General features: G+C 42.9%; 1 protein-coding gene across 1 annotated transcript in view; it reads left to right on the top strand.

The window, feature by feature from the left end:
* Window positions 1-18,876, top strand: part of SOS2 (SOS Ras/Rho guanine nucleotide exchange factor 2) — a 39,393-nt gene extending 20,517 nt beyond the window's left edge. Inside the window, exons 7-21 of the mRNA XM_029963575.1 lie at window positions 927-1,037; window positions 2,586-2,684; window positions 6,783-6,910; window positions 7,256-7,911; window positions 8,932-9,013; window positions 9,991-10,113; window positions 12,742-12,845; window positions 13,951-14,170; window positions 14,823-14,942; window positions 15,225-15,387; window positions 15,864-15,981; window positions 16,069-16,241; window positions 16,522-16,638; window positions 18,153-18,414; window positions 18,687-18,876. Of these exons, the coding sequence (XP_029819435.1) occupies window positions 927-1,037; window positions 2,586-2,684; window positions 6,783-6,910; window positions 7,256-7,911; window positions 8,932-9,013; window positions 9,991-10,113; window positions 12,742-12,845; window positions 13,951-14,170; window positions 14,823-14,942; window positions 15,225-15,387; window positions 15,864-15,981; window positions 16,069-16,241; window positions 16,522-16,638; window positions 18,153-18,414; window positions 18,687-18,736 (2,526 nt within the window). The 3' untranslated portion in view covers window positions 18,737-18,876. The remainder of the gene's footprint in view (window positions 1-926; window positions 1,038-2,585; window positions 2,685-6,782; window positions 6,911-7,255; window positions 7,912-8,931; window positions 9,014-9,990; window positions 10,114-12,741; window positions 12,846-13,950; window positions 14,171-14,822; window positions 14,943-15,224; window positions 15,388-15,863; window positions 15,982-16,068; window positions 16,242-16,521; window positions 16,639-18,152; window positions 18,415-18,686) is intronic.
* Window positions 18,877-18,889: the final 13 nt, after the last annotated feature.

The following is an 18,889-nucleotide window of genomic DNA, read 5'->3' as shown; positions in this document are numbered from 1 at the left end:
TGATTAAACTCGATGAGGAGAGTTGAGAGCGATAATTACAATTTGCATATGAAAAGAGCATTTGTTCTGTGCCTCTGCTCCCCACAAAGAGTTCCACTGCAGCTCCCCATGAGTCAGGTAGGAATTCCCCTGGACCCTCTGCAACTGGAAGACTTGAGACTCCCCCTGAATGTTCAAACCAGCCTTTTGTGGTGGTTGGTATTCCCAAATTCGGCAGCCTGTATCCTGGGAAGAATGAAGGTGAAAAGAGGAATGTGCTTTATCCCGGGCACGGTGCCATCCTGGATAACCCGGTGACTCAGGAGTGATTCAGCCCAGTGGATCTGCAGGGACTGGGATCAGCCTGACAGGCTTTGGCACAGCTGATCCAGAGGCAGCCATGAGTTATTCCTGCAGGGATTCCTGGGCAGTCAGGTTTGCATCCCATCCTGCTGTAGCTGATATTGAAGAATCACAGCTGGATACTCCAACCAGAGTCATAATCCTTGCACCTGAAACCCTTGGTGTGATTAGAGAACTTTTCCCTGGGTTGCTTTGTCCCAGATGGAGATATTTTCCTTGTGACAGTCTCCCAAGTTCACTTTTGCCCACAGTGTCCTTTTTTACAGGCAGAGAGGAGGGAATTTGCCATTCTATGTGAAATGGGGCGAAAGCAAGAACTTCTCTTGCCTCCCACTGCTTCAGCAAAACAAAGTTTGTGTTGGCCACAGGGATTGGGAGGTTGAGGAATGCTGAGAAAATCACGTGCAGCTAAAAGTTGGAAGTGAGAAAGGGTTGTGGTTTCCTCAGGATTTGTTTTGCAAAATTGATATTTTCGTGAAAAGTTCCACTTGTGTGTCAGCTTCTCAAAGGAAATTATTGCACCAACTGGGACAGAAATATCTTGCATCTTTCGTGTATTTATATAATTCTGTGTTTTTATTTAGGAACAAGCCTTTGATCCATATGAAACCTTGTCCCAGGATATTCTCTCTCCACAATTTCATGAGCATTTTAATAACCTAATGGCAAAACCTGCTGTTGCTCTCCACTTCCAGGTGAGTGCAAATGGGGAACACTGAAAGGCTTTAATTCTCATATTTCAAAGGTTTGAATTCTGTCAGTAATTCTTTTCTTCCAACTGAGGAAGAAATCCTCGAGGTTCTGCCCTTTCTTCAGTGTAAGATATTTGGATTTTGCCTCTTGCTGTAAAATCTGGGCACAGCTCTGACCCATCCATGAATCTTCTTTAGTTCTTTTTGTCCTCATATCAGACACTTGCATGAGGACAGAGGGTGAGTTCTCACACTGCCATTTCCATCTTGCCTTTTAAAACCAAACACAGGCACCCAAACACCATGTTTTCATTTCCTTCCAGACATATCCAAGGCCTCCTTCAGCACTGAGGCTGCAATTGATGGTTTTTCTTGAATAATTCTTCAATAATTTCTTAGTCATTGCTGCCCAGCAAGATCATCTGTGAGTTTTCTATTGTTTTATTAGTTCTGTCCACCAGTGTGGCTGATTTATTAAAAGCTGCATAAGAGAAGGTGCTGAGCAAGTGGTGAGTCAGTTCTGCTCCCAGTTAAACCCAGTTTAGTGGTGCTGAGTTTGTAGGGTTCACTGGGGCACCTCTGCAAGCTGAGATTCCTCTCAGCTGTTCCTGCAGGTGAGTGTTTCCTCCTCACCTCCAAGACCTTGGAAAGCTGGATCATCTTACTCTTAAATACTTCTCAGTGTTGAAATAAGGCTCTCTACCTCCCTCCCTACCAAATTTAAAGCTTAAAGCTCCATTCCAGATTAAATTGCTAATTGAGTCATTTTTCAGTGAATCTGGCCTCCTGCCTGACTCTCATCACTAATTTCTCATCCTGATGTCATCATATATTAAGGAGAAATTCCTCCCTGGGAGGGTGGGGAGGCCCTGGCACAGGTTGCCCAGAGAAGCTGTGGCTGCCCCTGGATCCCTGGAAGTGTCCCAAGGCCAGGTTGAACAGGGCTTGGAGCAACCTGGGCTAGTGGAAGGTGTCCCTGCCCATGGCAAGGGGTGGAATGAGATGAGATTTAAGGTCCCTTCCAACCCAAACCATTCCATGGTTCTGTGATCACCATAGAAAGGCTTTCTTAGGAATGTTCCCTCACAGTTCTTCTCTGAGCTGTGAAGTGAAGGCAGAAAGGTAATTTTTAAAATGGATGTGAGGTAATTCAGTTTCTGGTCAACATTTATCCTGATGTGGGAGATGGCAGGAATTTCATCGTCCTTTGGAAAAATCTCATCTTACAACCTGAGTTATTGTCTTAGTTAAGTGCTGGGAAGGGGAAAAGATTTATCATTTTTTAAGTAATAAACTTGTGATTCTCAGTTTCTCAGGGTGATATTAATACTAATTTCTTCAGTGCTTGATGAGAGCTCCATATTTTGGTGCTGTGTTGGATGTAATGGAAGCACAGCAAACATACCTGGGGAGAAAAGGGAATTTGGGGGAGTTGTGACAAGTTTATTTGATTGTGTGGAAGCCCTGACTTCTCTTTAACCAGGGCCAGACCTATCCAGTCCTGATTTAAGTATTTCAGTGTAAATAATCCTGTTTGTTCTTCCTTTTCAGTCCACTGCTGAGGGGTTTAAAGAAGCTGTACAATACGTCCTCCCCCGCCTGCTGCTCATCCCAGTCTATCACTGTTTGCACTACTTTGAGTTACTACAGGTAAACAAAGCCACACTCTCATTTCTCACTAAAACCAGTTATTAATGTGGAGAATCTGAGCTTTTAAATAGGTGTTAAGATGTTGCTTACTTCTTCAAATGGAAAGAGATAAAAACATAAATTTGACGCTGGTCACTAAATGTCTGAAAAGTAAAAACATGTAAAGAAATCTTCAGAAGCATCTGTTGCTCTGCTATGAGCATTTGAACTATAATTTATTAAACAAACCTTGAGTTCTAATATAGTTAAAAATTGAATATAAAAATCTAATTTCTTCTTTCCTTGAGTGCTAAATTTTTGTCCATTCACAAGCAGCTAAACAGAACCCAGATCAAATTCTCAGTCTCAAGTCACACTCCAGTTGCAGCTCAACTTATTATTTCAGAATAATCCATTCTTAATGTTCAACCATTTGTCCTGAGTCCTAAATGGAAGTAGCTGAGGATAATGTACAAAAGTTTCTGTTTGCCCCATTGTGTTGGGAAAGAAAGTTTGTAATGCTTTAGGGGTAAGTGAATTATTAACCAACTGGGATGGACTTAAGTAGGTAAAACACCCTGTGGCTGCAGCTGACATTTGGAAATAGCAACAGAAATTACTCTTTTAGGTTCTCAGTGTAAAAAAGTGGCACTGGCCATGTTGTACAGGTGTGTTATATGGATTTCCTTTGGATTTCAAAGGATTTACTGCTGTGAAGGAGGAAAGGGAAACTTTGCCACATAGACTATAATCTATAGTAACAAATCTAGCAATTATGTTAATACCATATCTATTCAGCACAAGTTCCTTTTTTTTGGAAGTTCACTCTTGTTTTCAGTATGTCTGCTGTGATTTTTTTTGCATGTGCTGATTTAGATAAGGAAAAGTAAGGGATGATTTATTTTGTCCCATGAATCACACACCTGCAGTGTGCAGATGACCAGTATTTTGTGGAAAGATTTAAATCCCAGAAGGGTTTGGGTTGGAAGGGACCTTAAAGACCATCTTGTTCCATGGGCAGGGACACCTTGCAATACACTTAAATGCACGTGGTCTCAGTAAATTTTAAATCTTTAAGCATTTCTGTTGATAGTCATTTTAGGAAGTAGTTGACAAAGCTTAAAAATACCCCAAAACCAACCTTAATTCTCTCCCAGCTCCCTGACAGGAGGGTGGAGCCAGATGGGGGTCGGGCTCTGCTCCCAGGGAACAAGGGAAAGGACAAGAGTTGCCTCAAAGCAACTTGAGAGGCCTCAGGGGTCACCAGGGGAGGTTTAGCTTGGATATTATAGAAAATTCCTTCCTGGAAAGGGCTGTCCAGCCCTGGCACAGCTGCCCAGGGCAGGGGTGGAGTCCCCATCCCTGGGGGGATTTAAAATCCCTGTGGATGTGGCACTTGGGGACACGGGGCAGCCTTGGCAGTGCTGGGGAACAGTTGGACTCCATCATCTTGGAGGGCTTTTCCAACCTCAGCAATTCCATGATTCCACAGTTTTGCCAGCCTTATGTGAAGGGAGCACTGTTGGTTTGTAGATAAAGTCTCTCTTTCAGAATAGTGGAACTTCCCTTCCCGTAACCACGATAATTCCCTGGAACTTCCCAAAATGTTCCTCTTTCACGCCGAATAATTGGATCAGTGACCTGCATTATGCTGAAGGTCAGGCTAATTAATGACCCATTGTGTCTTAGAGCTGGGAAAGTGCATCAGGATGAAATTTAGGAATGAAATCATGTGCTGCAGCTTTGGGGAGAATCTGAGCCTTCAACTGGATTTACAAGTGTAAAGTGTGTGGTGTTTGTCCTCGTTTGGAGCGGAGTTTTCCTCCTGTTTTTGGTGAATAAAGCCTGGCAGACAGTGCAAAATCATTTTGTTGTGCTTTTTATTCATTTTAAAGGATAATACAGCAGGAGGGTGCATGAAAGATGATAATTTTAGCAGTGAAAATTATTAAATTTGATCTTTACCCACAGTACACAAGATTTCTGAGTGGGATCTGACACTTGGCTGTCTTGAGCCTTTCCAACCTTGTGAGCAGAGAACAAAAATCTGAAATATCACTCTGTATCAATGCTAAATCCAGAGTTTTTTGTTATGATCCCTTTAGTTACAGGTTTAAAATTTGAGTTTTATGTTGTACTTTGAAAACATCTTAAATTGACAGCAGAGATTTTTAAAACACAGCGTGTTTTTAGGCACAGAGAAAGTATTTATTCAACAATATTAATATATAACATATTGAAAACCTTTGGTATTGCTACTCTGTCACCATTGTGTTTGTCTCTAGGAACTATGATTGAAAAAGTTCAAAATGGAAGCAAAAAAGCAACAAAATACTCATATTTTCATGGTTTCTGTAGGGAGAGAAGCTCAGACTGAGACTTTTACTTCTACATAAAATTACCAAAAAACCCCTTCTGAACTGGGAGATAAATAAAATAATGATTTACCAAAGCACAGGCCTCAAATATTTGCTTTTTTGTTAAATATCAAAACTAAAATTAATGCAATTAAAGTGTGAAAAGCTTGAAAATTCCTTCCAGCTGTAGAACTTTTCCTCCTCGGTGCAAAAACATGCAGGATCTTCATCAGGGCCTTGTCTCTGCGTAAGAAAGAGGATAAAGGTCCTGAATGGAATAGAGAGTTTATCCTTCCTCTTCATGTGACTCCCAGGCACAAGATTATCCCGAATTCCTGGTTGTGTTGTTATCAAACAACCCAAAACATGAAATTATCAGACTCAGGAGCTTTTCCCACCTTTAGGATTTTGCACTTCACACCTTTTTTACGTTCTTTGCATTTCTGTGGCTGACAGTAAGGAAAAGTAGGATTTCCACAGATTTTTTTCCCTTCCCTGTACTGTCCCTCAGCTCACAAAATTCCCAGAAATTTTAGACCATGAGACATTGATTTGTTTAATGTGCAAGATGGAGGTCGTTTGGGCATGTGAAAACTAAAAAGTTTAGTAATTGAAATGACATGGAGTGGACCAAGCTGGTCAAATCCTGTTCTCTCCATTACTTTTAGAGGAAGCTGAGGGATCCTTGCTGAGGGAACGTAGTGGGGAAAGGAAAAGAAGGCTCTGCCATGCTGAGTGAGTGTAAGTAAGATTTCTCTTAAGTATGTAGGTAAAACAGAGTCTATCCAGAATTTATCCAAGTTGTCATGATTTTTCCCAGAAATTTGTTAGCTTGAATTTTCCTTCAAACAACTCACAGAATCCCACAATGACTTGGGTTGGAAGGGACCTTTAAGCTCATCCCATTCCACACCCTGCCATGGAGGGGCTCATACAATCTTGAGGGTGAAAGAGGCTAAAAAAGAAAAAAAATCTTTTATTTTTATCAGTAGTATTTTAGGTGTCACCTTAAAGAACCAAAACCAGGAACTTCTAGGCTTCACTCAAGGCATGTTGCTGCCAGTTGGATGGAGATGATGTGAAAACCTGTGGAATTTCCTAGTTCAGGAAGTTTCTGCCTCGTGGTGGAGACAGATCTAGTCTTTATAAAAAGGAAATATGCTGGTTCTCACTGTCTTTACATTTTGCTGTAGAAGCAAATTTGAATGCAGACCTTTTTTTGACTCTTGTTAGTTTGCACCGTGCAAAGTGGACATTTTTTTCTTGAAATAGGTGAGTTTGCTGAAGGCAGAATTCAGAGTGGTAAGAAGCAAAGAAAGGAGCTTGCTCGTTCTGTCCTTTAAATTTGCTCTGGATTGTTGAAAGGAACTCATGGAAGGAATATACACAGTTACATAAACCAGCATTTAATTCTGGGCTGTTTCAAACCTTCAAACTCTTTAATACAACCAGTTGTGAAACAGGACATTGTTGACAAGATAACAAGAAAAATAGTAAATGACAATTAGCACTGGCTCTCACTGAAGGGTAAAGGGTGATCTTTTTAAATTCTCTCCTGCTGAGTATCCGTGGATTTTTCCTGAATATCTGACAAATATTTTTAGTTTCATGCACAGCTTGTTTTGAGGGGCTTCTGTAATAACTCACTGGCTTGAAATCACCGAGCACCACAGATAACACCGTGTGAGAATGATTGCCAGCCTTCCTTCCCTGCTATAAACGAGGCAAATCTGAAAGAAAATAAATGTTTGTTCTGTCCCAGCAATTGCAGGAATGCAGTGAGGATGAAGAGGATCGGGAATGCCTGAAACAAGCCATCACTGCCCTCCTGAACCTGCAGTGCAGCATGGAGCGCATTTACAGCAAACACTCCCCGAGGCGGCGGCCTGGGTGAGCACAGACACACCCTGCCTCCCCAGAAGGGGCAGGGAAGGAGATAAATCATCTTTCCTTGTCAGGAAATCTATATATTCCCATTTCCAGGCATGTCTTTCTGACAGTTTTCGTTGTAAATGGAGCAGCAGCCCAGAACCTTCACGCCCCACTTCTAAGAGAATAATGTGGATATCTTACTCCCTTCCCCAACCAAAGCAGTGCTTGTGGCTTATTTGGAACTTAGGGCATATTTAGGGGAAAAAATAATGTATAGGCAGTTAATTTAGCTGATTATTTTGGTCTCTTGGGATGGCAGACATGGAATGTGCCCGTTGTGACCTTTTCTGTTCTTCTCTCAAGGGAGCCGGTCTGTCGCTTCTACCACCGACAGATAAGGAGCAAACACTTGGCCATCAAGAAAATGAATGAGATCCAGAAAAACATTGATGGCTGGGAAGGCAAAGACATTGGGCAGTGCTGCAATGAGTTCATCATGGAAGGGGGCCTGACCAAAATAGGAGCCAAACACGAGCGGCACATCTTCCTCTTCGACGGTTTGATGATCAGCTGCAAAACCAACCACGGGCAGTCGCGGCTCCCCGGCTACAGCAGCGCCGAGTACAGGCTGAAGGAGAAGATCATCATGAGGAAAATCCAGGTGATTGACAAAGAGGACACCCCTGAATACAAACATGCCTTTGAGCTGGTGTCCAAGGATGACAACAGCGTCCTGTTCGCTGCCAAGTCCGCCGAGGAGAAGAGCAACTGGATGGCGGCGCTGATCTCGCTGCAGTACCGCAGCACCCTGGACAGGATGCTGGACTCAGTCCTGCTGCAGGAGGAGAACGAGCAGCCCCTGAGGCTGCCCAGCCCAAACGTTTATCGTTTCGTCGTGGAGGACTCTGAGGAGAACATTGTGTTTGAGGACAACCTGCAGAGCAGGAATGGCATTCCCATCATCAAGGGAGGGACGGTGGTGAAGCTCATCGAGAGGCTGACGTACCACATGTATGCAGGTATCCTAGATATGTTTTTTAAGCTCATGCTTCTATGGGGAATGAAATTAATCTGTTATCTTTAGCTGGGTTTTTCTGCATGTAATTAAATGTAAAGTAAGATTTGCAGGGGGAAAAAAAATCTATTGGTAAATGGCCCGGCATTGCTGGCAAAGCCATAAGAAAATTTTGGGTGTGCAAACCCTTTACCCCCAAAAAACTCCCACAACAGTGTGTTTCCTGAGATCATTGTTGCTAAAGCAGTGGAGCTGTTACAGGCTGTGTGTCTGTGGAGGGAGAAAAAAGTTGGAAGTTATGTTTATTTTATTTATTATCCTCACCCTGCCGCTCTGGGAAGTCCCTGTGTTGAAGAGGATGCAAAGCACAACCAGCATTTTGCAGACTTTGCTGTGAAATACTGTCTTAAAGGCACAGAAATGAAACCTTGAAGTAGTTGCATGAAGTGCTGATGTTGAGGAAAACGTTAGGTCTCAGTTTTGGGGTGAAAGGCACAGGCTGAAAGGGGAAGCTGTACAATTTTTGTTAATTGCAAATAATAACAGTCTCCTTTGTGCTTTTTACAAAACTGACCAGTTTTTAAGTGATTGTTTTTGTGAAGTTAAGATTACATATTGTGAAACTATAATAATTTTTTTTAAATAGCATTTAAAGCTCAGTATTGAGCAGCTGCTCAGTGTGCAAGTTACCCTCAGCTGTGTTGTCTGTGTGTCCCAGCTCATCCAGTCCTAAAATGTGATGGATTTTGATGGCTTGTGCTCTTATCACCTTTCCTGAATAAACTGATGTGTTTGAGTATTAGTTTCATGGAATTCCAGATTGGTTTGGGTTGGAAGGGACTTTAAAGACCATCTTGCCCTACCCCCCTGCCTTGGGCAGATTTAGATATTTTTGGTGTTAGAGGAGATTTTTCTGCACGTTAAAATTTTCTCTGTGTATTTTATTTCCGATATTTTCCAATTGGATTAAAAAAGAAAAACAAACCCAAAACGCTCCCATCATTTTCTTCTTCTGTCCTTACAGATCCCAATTTCGTACGGACTTTCCTCACCACCTACCGCTCCTTTTGCAAGCCCCAGGAGCTGCTGAGTTTGCTGATAGAAAGGTAAGGAATGGTCATACTTCCTGAAGTTATGGAGAGGTTTTAGAATCACAGAATAGAATCCCAGAATGGTTTGGGTTGGAAAGGACCTTAAAGCCCAGCTCATTCCACCCCCTGCCACGGGCAGGGACACCTTCCACTCTCCCAGGTTGCTCCAAGCCCCATCCAAGCTGGTTTTGGACACTTCCAGGGATCCAGAGGCAGCCACAGCTTCTCTGGGCAACCTGTGCCAGGGCCTCCCCACCCTCCCAGCCAACAATTCCTTCCCAATATCCCATCTAAACCTACTCTTTGTTAATAGGAAGCCATTCCCCCTTGTCCTGTCACTGCAGTTCCTGATGAGTTTTGTGTGTTTGGAATCATAAACATCCCAAGTTGGAAGGGACCCACAGGGATCAGAGAGTCCAGCTGCTCCTTCCCTGCTCAGGTTCCCAGCGTCATGTTTCACGTGTTTTAGTGAAGTTTGTAAAACAGTAACTTCTAAAACAGTGATCCAAGTTTTTAAGGCAACCTTCCTTCTCCTAGTTTAAATGAGTTACCTGAACTGGGTATTACCTGGAACACAGCCTGGGCTGTGGGGTGGTGATGTTGTGAACTGCTAAACTTCCAGGTCTCGATGCAAATAAAGACAGAAATGTCCTGAGCGGTTTGTTTGAGCACACAGACTTAATGTAAACAGCATTTTAATGCAGTGTGATAAAGCTGCTCTTAAGCTCTCGTCTAATCTTCCCTTAATCAAGCTAACAGGCCCTTAAAAACCTTATATCCCAGTCTAGACATCTTGTGATGAGCAGAGAACCAGTGAATTAGCCGGGCGTGGACCTCGGGGAGGAGGGAATTCCAGGCGAACTGGATGTCACAGGAGTGCTTGAGTCTCACCACACTGAATTTATTTGAACTACAATTGCTCCCCATGACCTCCATAAAGGCTTTGTGTCTGATCTTAACTGCCATCAGTTCTCTGGTGCTCTCCTGCCTAGGTTTGAGATCCCGGAGCCGGAGCCCACGGAAGCGGACAGGCTGGCCATCGAGAAGGGGGAGCAGCCCATCAGCGCCGACCTGAAGCGCTTCCGCAAGGAATACGTCCAGCCAGTGCAGCTCAGGTTGATTTGCTTTCCAGTTTGTTACAGCCAGACTCGAGTTCCCTGATTACATGGTGTTCCTGGAGACACTAATCTCCCCTGGAGACTGCAGGGACTTATCCGTGTCTGCGAGCAGCCCGGTATCCCAGATCATGCTCTCATTAGTCACACCGACTCCTGGAGCTGTTGGAGCTGCACTTTGGTTCCCAGAGCTGTGATCCCCACCCACAGACACTGCGTGGCTGCTGTGGACAGCGGGTGTGGGTGAGGGATGTGTAGCTGAGAGCGGTTCTGAATGGGCTCCTTGTTCCCAGGCCCTGTGAAGATCATTCCTCTGTTTCCAGTTTTCCAGCCCTGCTGGTGTTTTGCTCCCTTTCCCAGCCCCGTGGATGTGTTTGCACACAGACAGGGAGACTCTTGTCTGTGCTGCAACATTGCAGTGGCTGCAGTGAATCTTCAAGGTCTTGCTGACCAAGCTAATTTGGGGAACAATTAAGCATTTCTAGCATGAATGAGGCTAATTGTTCCCCTGATTGAGGATTGAGTCAGGAGGAGACGGATCACAACCAGAGTTTGCTAGAACAACTTTTAACTGTTTTGATGAGTAGCATCAAGAGATTACCATTAATGGCACATCAATTTTACTATTAATGTAACTATTAGTGGCACCCTCAGATATTCTTCTGGCACACATTCCTAGTTTACTTGTTGGAGCAACAGCAGTTGACTCAAAGTGAAGGGTAACACTGACATGCCAGTACCTTGAGCATGTTGAGAAAGTCACTTAGAGGTCCCCTTTCCATCAGATACCCGTGTGCATATATATATAAAGGATTAAAAAGATAAGGATGTGTGTAATACAGGAGTTTTCCTCCACATGTAGCAGCCACCACCTTCTTGAACGTGCTCCAAGTTATACAACCTCAGCGTAACCTTGATACTCGTGTGCTCCTGGCCTTGGGCTGCTTATCAGGCCCTTGGTGTTCCCAGTTTATCAGCTCCTGTGGGTTCAGCAGGACCAGTAGTCTCCACAGTTATCAGTTCTTGGGAGAGCTGCCTCTCAGCTCGTGCTTTGCTGTTTTCTGGGAGCTCTTTCCGATCCCTGTGATGTGTTTTTCAGTAGCTTGGAACTGTCTTGGAGCTGAAAATAAGTGTCTGGGTTTGAGCTGTTGATTCCAGCGTTGTTAATAGCATTGACCTCTACTTCAGAGAGATCTGGGATTTGGGAACGAGGTGGAGAACAGGGAGATGCTCATCCCTCCCTCCCTGCCCAGCACTCCCCATCTCATAGGAGACACTGTGCAGTGCCCAGGCATGGAAAGGGCAGTGGCTTTGGCATAAAAGCATGTGAGGTCATGAGGAGGAGGAGTTGCTAAGCTGGAAGTGCAGTCAGCAGATCCAAGCAATCTCTCTTGCTTTTCCAGTGCTTTTTACCATTGGATCTCAAAGGCAGAGATGGATTAGATAAGATCCTGTTTTACTTTTAGTGGCTACTTGCGTCAAAACTTGGCTGCTTAGAAGGTGGTGTTGATTTCCAGCCTGAATGATCCCTTTGGGCAGCAGTTCTTTTATGGGATAAACCTTATTTTTTCCCTTACACCCTGGGAAGAGGAGAGCTAAGGAACTCCTCCGTGTGTTCACACGGATGTAATTCATTTGTCTGAGCTAAGCCAGCCCCTCTCCAGAGCTGTGACTCACAGATTGCAATCAGGTCTCTGCCCTGTCCCTCTCAGATCTTCTTGCCACCAATTTAAAGGGCTGAGCCACCAAACCCAGTATCCTCATACCCAATTAGCACTGTTTTCCCAGTGGAAAACTCCCAGTTCAGCAGCACAGGGCTGGAGTAACCACATCTCCCTGGAACCATCTCCCCTGAGCCCGAGGCCGTGGGTTCTCCATCAGCCCCATCATCCTGTTGAGTTGGCACAAGGAATATCTCTTGTCCTGGGTGATGTAGGAGATTTTTGCTCACTCTTCAGGTAAGGTCATGCATTGCACTTTGATAAATCAAATGTTTGAGGTGCGAGCTCAACTTGTTTACCTGAGGAAGAGGCAAACCAGTTTTCTGTTCTGATTTATCCTGAGTGTAGAAGGCAGAGGAGCAGTTGGAGTTCACTTTGAGAGGCTGGTTTATTACTGATTTGTTTAAGAAAGGGTAGGGAAAAATCAAGAGGGAGTTTAGTGTTATCCTTAAAGGAAGTATTGGATCTAGTATGGCTTTTTTGTGTCATTAAAAAGTTGTAAGAGAAGGGCAGTAACAACAACTGCAGCAACTTTGAAGCTGAAATTTGTGTGTAGGAAAGAGACCATTACAATTTTGTTTCTTACCAAATGGGAAATCTTAATTAGCTTTTTTATTAAAAAAAAAAAGACATTAGAAATGGCATTTTTTGTATTAGATTTTTTAAAAACCACCAAAATATATATATGCTAAAACTGGGAAATTAGGTCTTAAATACCAGAGATTTCTGTGGTCATGGGTACCTTGCTCAGTTTTTGTTCTGTTCCTTTGTCCACATATATTTTGATAGTTACCAACTACATGAATCTGTAACTCAGTTTTTTGTAGGATTATGTTTTATTTGGTGTTTCTGTGGGATAAGCCTTGAAAGTCCTTAAAAAGAAACTTTATTTTTTCTCCTTCCTCAGAATATTGAATGTTTTTCGTCACTGGGTCGAGCACCATTTTTACGACTTTGAGAGAGATTTGGAGTTGCTGGAGAGGCTGGAGACCTTCATTTCCAGTGTCAGAGGTACAGGAGCAGGGTCCTGTTCTCATTCCACAATTTGGGACAATCTGGTTGATCCTGATGGGTTTTAGGCATGAGAATGTCTTTACACACATGAGTAATTTTAATGCCTTTAATTGAGCTGTTTATGAGACTCTCCTTCACATGAGCAAGCTTTGGCCTGGAGCCTGAACAGCCACCAAAAATGACTTCAAGCATTAGGATAATAATACTTCAAGTATATTTACTTCTGGACAGTATGTTCATCTTTGCCTGACTCTGTGATTCAGGCTGTCACCTTCCCTTTCTCCATAGAGAATTCCTTCCCTGTTGCTTACTGAGATTAGATTTTCCATCTTGTTCTTTTCCCATTTATCTAAGTTTCCAGTGAAAATCATTATCCTTTCAGAAGAGGATACCTGACCCTTTTGGTATCACTTCCTTCCAAACTAGATTTTTTTTTTTTTATGTGTTGGCATGTCGATTTTTAATAATTCTCCTGGCAATTCCAGATTTTCCTTTTCAGCTTGCCAGGCCTTACACTGGGCAATATCATTCTGAGACAAATAAGTAAAAGACAGTGGATACAGGTCACTTCTTTACATGCCAAAACTGTCAGAGGATGTGGTTAAGTACACCTGGGCAGCACCTGGGTTCACATGTGTCTGTCTGCCAGCTGATAGAGGTGCAAGAACCCGTAAGAAGAGAATAGAGAACCACAAACCTAATTAATTTGCATGCAGAAACGCAGAATTTTGAGTGTATATTCAAATTTTTGGGGGGTTGGTTTCACTAAATTATCAAAAGTCATTTAAAATCATAGAATCCCAGAATGGTTTGGGTTAGGAGGGACCTTAAGGACCATGTTGTTTCAACCCCCTGCCATTTGCAGGGACACCTTCCACTATCCCACGTTGCTCCAACCTGGCCTTGGACACTTGAGGGATCCAGGGGCAGCCACAGCTTTTCTGGGCAGCCTGTGCCAGGGCCTCGCTACCCTCACAACCAGGAATTCCTTCCCAATATCCCACCTAACCCTGCCCTCTGTCAGTTTAAAACCTAAGACGGTATCAAAAAAGCTGTGGGTTTGTTGTTTTTTGTGAGTTTTTTAATGGTTTCTGCTTTACAGGCAAATCCATGAAGAAGTGGGTGGAATCCATTGCTAAGATCATCAGGAGGAAGAAAGCCCAGGCCAATGGGATCAGCCACAACATCACCTTCGAGAGCCCTCCCCCCCCCATCGAGTGGCACCTCTGGCGCGTGGGGCACAGCGAGAGCCTGGACCTCATGACCCTGCACCCCATAGAGATCGCTCGGCAGCTCACCCTGCTTGAGTCTGACCTGTACAGGTGGGGCTGAGCTCAAACACACCCCCTTTTAGACTTTTTTTAGTTTATTTCTTAGATTATTATCGAGCAAGAAAGAGTTCACAGAATCGGTCAAAAATACGACGACCCCCCCGCGACTTCCAGAGTTCACGGGAAGGGATTTCCTTGCCATCTGTTCAATATCAAAATATACAAGGGAATTAAAAAGGGGTTTATCTCATATCAGACAACATAAATAAGTGCAAGGAGGACAATCCATGGGTCTTAGAACTCCAAAGTGAAGCATCCATTCCTGCTTCAGTGACAGCGGGTTTTCTACTAAAACAAGCCACTTTTCCAGCAGGTTGCTCCCAAGTGCTTCAGCTTCCCGTTTTCCATTTGTAGCTCTTCTTAAGTTGCTTTCCTGCCCTTTCAGAAAATTAAACTCGCCCCTTTGCAGTTTTCTTATCTGAAAATGCTTATTCAAACCCACCCGATTTCAATTAAGATAAAAACGGGTTTCCCTCTGTGCTCGAATGCTCGTCAAAAAGTTGTTTCAAGTGCTGTTTTGCAGCAGATTGGATTTGTGAAAATACCAGGTCGTGGTTAAGGGAAGAAATAACCTTTGAATGCAAACACAAAAATTACAAATTATTATTTGTACTGAGCATTCTGTGTGTTTTGTCACTCCCAGGGCAGTGCAGCCTTCGGAACTGGTTGGCAGCGTGTGGACTAAGGAAGATAAGGAAATTAACTCCCCAAATCTCTTGAAAATGATTCGTCACACCACAAATCTCACTCTTTGGTTTGAGAAGTAAGTACAGGGCTGGCAGTGGAATGGCATTAACCACTTTTACCCTGGGACTTGCTTGGGGTTTGCTGTTTTATCTTACAGGCCCTGCCAAAAACCCTCTCTTGGCTTTCCAACTCGGAACATATGTAAGATGTAATTACCTAAATTTGTACTTGAGATTCTGGAAGGAGAGCCAAAATCTGCATGCTATGTGGTTTTTCTTGGAAAAAAAAATTGATTTAGTAGCTTGCAAAATGTCAGGTTTTATCTCTCAGTGTTTCTCAAATTCCATTTTTTGATCAGGTGCATCGTGGAGACGGAGAACTTTGAGGAGAGAGTGGCTGTGCTGAGCAGGATCATAGAAATCCTGCAGGTTTTTCAGGATCTGAACAATTTCAACGGTGTTCTGGAGATTGTCAGTGCCATGAACTCTGTGTCAGTGTACAGGCTGGATCACACCTTTGAGGTAAGGTTTGGGCACGGAAAAAGAAATTAAATCAGCATCCAGGCCTGTATCCACACACAGTTGTGAAGGGAAATCCGTGGTTTCATGGAGGAAAACAAGTGTGAAATGTTGTCAGCAAAGCCTCCCTTCAGTAAAAAAGAAAAAGAAGAAAAAAAATAAAATATTTTGAGTTCTGTGTGTCTTTGAAAGGCAGCATTTTAAGTTAAAATCAGATGTGTAATTTTTATTAAAAGACCAGGATTTTGCTTATTCACTGATAGACAAAATAATCTTCTGTTTATAGTAGTCTCAGGATTCACATGACTGAATTGTTAGGCTGGGAGTGCTGTAATCCAGAGCAAATATTTACAAGAAGTGCTTTCAGATCTGAATTTCAGCTCCCAAGTTTTGCTGAGACAGCCAGGGAATTGCCTTGTATTTGCTGATCACGGTATTGAGAAGATTTCCATCCCTGTTTTTTTCCTTTGGCAACTTAGGCACTACAGGAAAGGAAGAAAAGAGTCTTGGATGAAGCAGTAGAATTAAGCCAAGATCATTTTAAGAAGTATTTAGCTAAGCTCAAGTCAATCAACCCACCCTGTGTGCCTTTCTTTGGTAAGTCACACCAATATTTTGTGGTGTCAGTCCAAACTTGACTTTGCTGCAGGTGTGTAGTTAAAAACTCCCTTCTGTTTTTATCAGGAATATACCTGACAAATATCCTGAAGACAGAAGAAGGGAATCCTGACTTCCTTAAAAGACAAGGGAAAGAATTAATTAACTTCAGCAAGAGGAGAAAAGTGGCTGAAATTACAGGAGAAATCCAGCAGTACCAAAACCAGCCTTATTGTTTACGGATAGAGCCAGAAATCCGGGTAATCAACCATTAAATACCTGTTTGGGGATTGGAGAGGGGGAAAAAGGCACACCACAAAAAGTGCCAAATAATCTTCTAATACTGGACCTAATTTTGCATGAATTGTGACCATCAGAAGAGGGGGAGAACAGTGGCTGGTGGAAAAGAAAGCACCTCCACTAAGAACTACCCAAAAGTGGTGAAAAAGTAGATTTTAAACCAGTGAGTTACAAAGTATTTAATTAAAATTTCGTGTGTATCCTTATTTTTTAAATCTTATTGGTGCTTGTTTCATTTAGAAATTCTTTGAGAATCTCAATCCCATGGGGAAGATCCCAGAAAAAGAGTTTACAGACTATCTGTTCAACAAGTCCTTAGAGATTGAACCTCGGAACTGCAAGCAGCCACCTCGATTTGTAAGTGTTTTCCTGAAAATTCGTGGAATCACACAATACCCTGAGATGGAAGGGACCCACAAGGATCATCAAGTCCAACTCCTGGATTATTTAATTAAAATTAAATAGCTAAAATCCACTGGTCACCCTGCATGGTTGACTCAATAAGTCATATGTATTTCCTTCAGAATTCCTTATCATGAGATGATTTTCCAGCTAAACTTGATTTACAAATGCTTCTATTCCTGATGCTTGTCTCTGTTAAAACATACAACCTTTGGCTTATTTTAAAATTAGCATTTTTCCCCCCAGAACCTGAAATATTGCTGTTATATTTGTATGTCTTACCATATAGTCATATGATAAAATGTGGAGCAACATTTCTCATTTCACAATATCGAGAAGTCTTATATTAATACTAACTGAAATAAGACTTTTACACATAATGTGTTCAGTTTTCTTTAAATAGAAGGTAATTTCTGTTTTTCTTTTGTCAAAATATTTGGTGTTGTTGCAAAATTTGCACAACTTGACCAGGTGCAACCTTCTTGCTGAAGAAAATACAGTTCAATTCAAAGGAGTAGCAATTTAGGGGGTTAAAAAAAACCCAGCTACTGGAGCCCAGGATTCTTTTTTAAGCAGGAAGATCGTGGTCTAGAGCACTTGTTTTTTATATGTTGTAATTGCCTGAGGAGCTGGAGACATCTCTGATTTTTGGGAGAGCTATAAATCAGTTTTGAAATCTCCTGTTGGAGGAATGAGTGAGACAATATTACAAACGTGGCAAGAAAACGCCAGAAATCGCTGTTGCAAAAATGCTGTTACAGTAATTTCTGTGAAAGATTTTCTAAAAATAGGAGTCCACCCTGCCAGTCTGTCAGCTGGGCAGGAATTCTTTTATAGCTCACCATTTCCAAAGAGAGAATCTTATTGGAATTTCAGGAAAGTCCAGTTCTGGGTGCTGTAATTTGGACACCCCTGCAGGGTGGGAGCATAATTCACCTTCCAAGGCTCAGCTTTGATCTGGGCTGTTACACCTGAGCCTAACAAGGCTGGGTTTGTCCACCCAGTGACCTGGGTGTAGGAATTTTGTCCTTACTAACCCAGAGGATGTGGACAACATGTGTCCAGGTGTGTCCCTGATCCTGGATGTGTGTAGGGTCCTGGTGACCTGTGGATAAGCACAGAGTGTGTCTGTGGTGCTGCTCTGTGGCTTGAAGTAACTTTGTCTTTCCCAAGGTTGTGACTTGATTTTCCCTGTGTTTTGTCCTGCTTGGCATCAGAAACTGCACTCTTCAGTCTTCATAGTTGTGGAAAAAAACCCTAAAATTAAGCTGGGAAAAAAAGATTTATTAAGTTGCACCCATAACATCCCAGTAAACTCCTGCTGTATAAATAACACTGTACCTCACAACAGTTGTCCCTGTACAGCTCCTTAAGGTGTATTTGATAAATACTGTTAAAAATATCTCCCAGAGCCTTGGAAATGTTGCTGTCTGGAATGTCAGCAGTGCTAACAGCTTCACTGTCTGCAGCCTAGGAAAACAACCTACCCCCTGAAATCCCCCGGGATAAGGCCCAACACGGGCAGACACGGCTCCACCTCTGGCACCTTGAGGAGTCATCCACTGCCACTCGAAAAGGAGCCCAGCAAGATAAGCTTCAGTAGGATCACTGAGGCAGAACATGAATCCGCAGTTTCGGCACCCACCTCTCCCAACACCCCGTCTACGCCACCGGTGTCGGCGACTTCGGAGTTCAGTGTGTTCTCAGACATAGATCTCAACAGTTCTTACGGTAAATACGTTCTAAGAATCGTTGTTGCTGTCCCTCAGGCTCCCCAGATTTATTCCTTTAAAACAAAAAAGTTGCAAAATTCAGAGTAGTGAAGTTAATTCCCACCGTAACTGAAAATCGGTAGTTCGGGAACGTTTTACGCAGGAAATTTTAATTCACTTTGGCAGGAGATAAACTTGGAGATTTTCGTGATCTCTGAGGTCACTGAAGCATTCTTTACGTGCAGATGTTCTGTCTGGAAGGTCTTTAATCCATTTTTTTTCCCCCCACAGGTAACAACAGCATCTTCGCTCCCGTGAGTTTGCCTCAGTCGAGTGAGTAGTGGAACTCTGTTAAATATTTAACTCTGCCTCTCCTGGGTTCAGGAAAGCTGAATGGGAATGAAAATCTGAAATCTGGGATGAAAATGTGGGCTGCATTCAGTGGGGTTCTTTGTAGGTCAGATGTCCAGTGAGGAATGTAAAGTCTAGAAACT

The sequence above is a fragment of the Manacus vitellinus genome, unplaced genomic scaffold, assembly GCF_001715985.3.
Source record: "Manacus vitellinus isolate BGI_N305 unplaced genomic scaffold, ASM171598v3 scaffold_103_pilon, whole genome shotgun sequence".
Taxonomy (NCBI): Eukaryota; Metazoa; Chordata; class Aves; order Passeriformes; family Pipridae; genus Manacus; species Manacus vitellinus.
The sequence above is the reverse complement of the archived record's forward strand: the minus strand, read 5'-3'. Positions and strand labels throughout refer to the sequence as shown.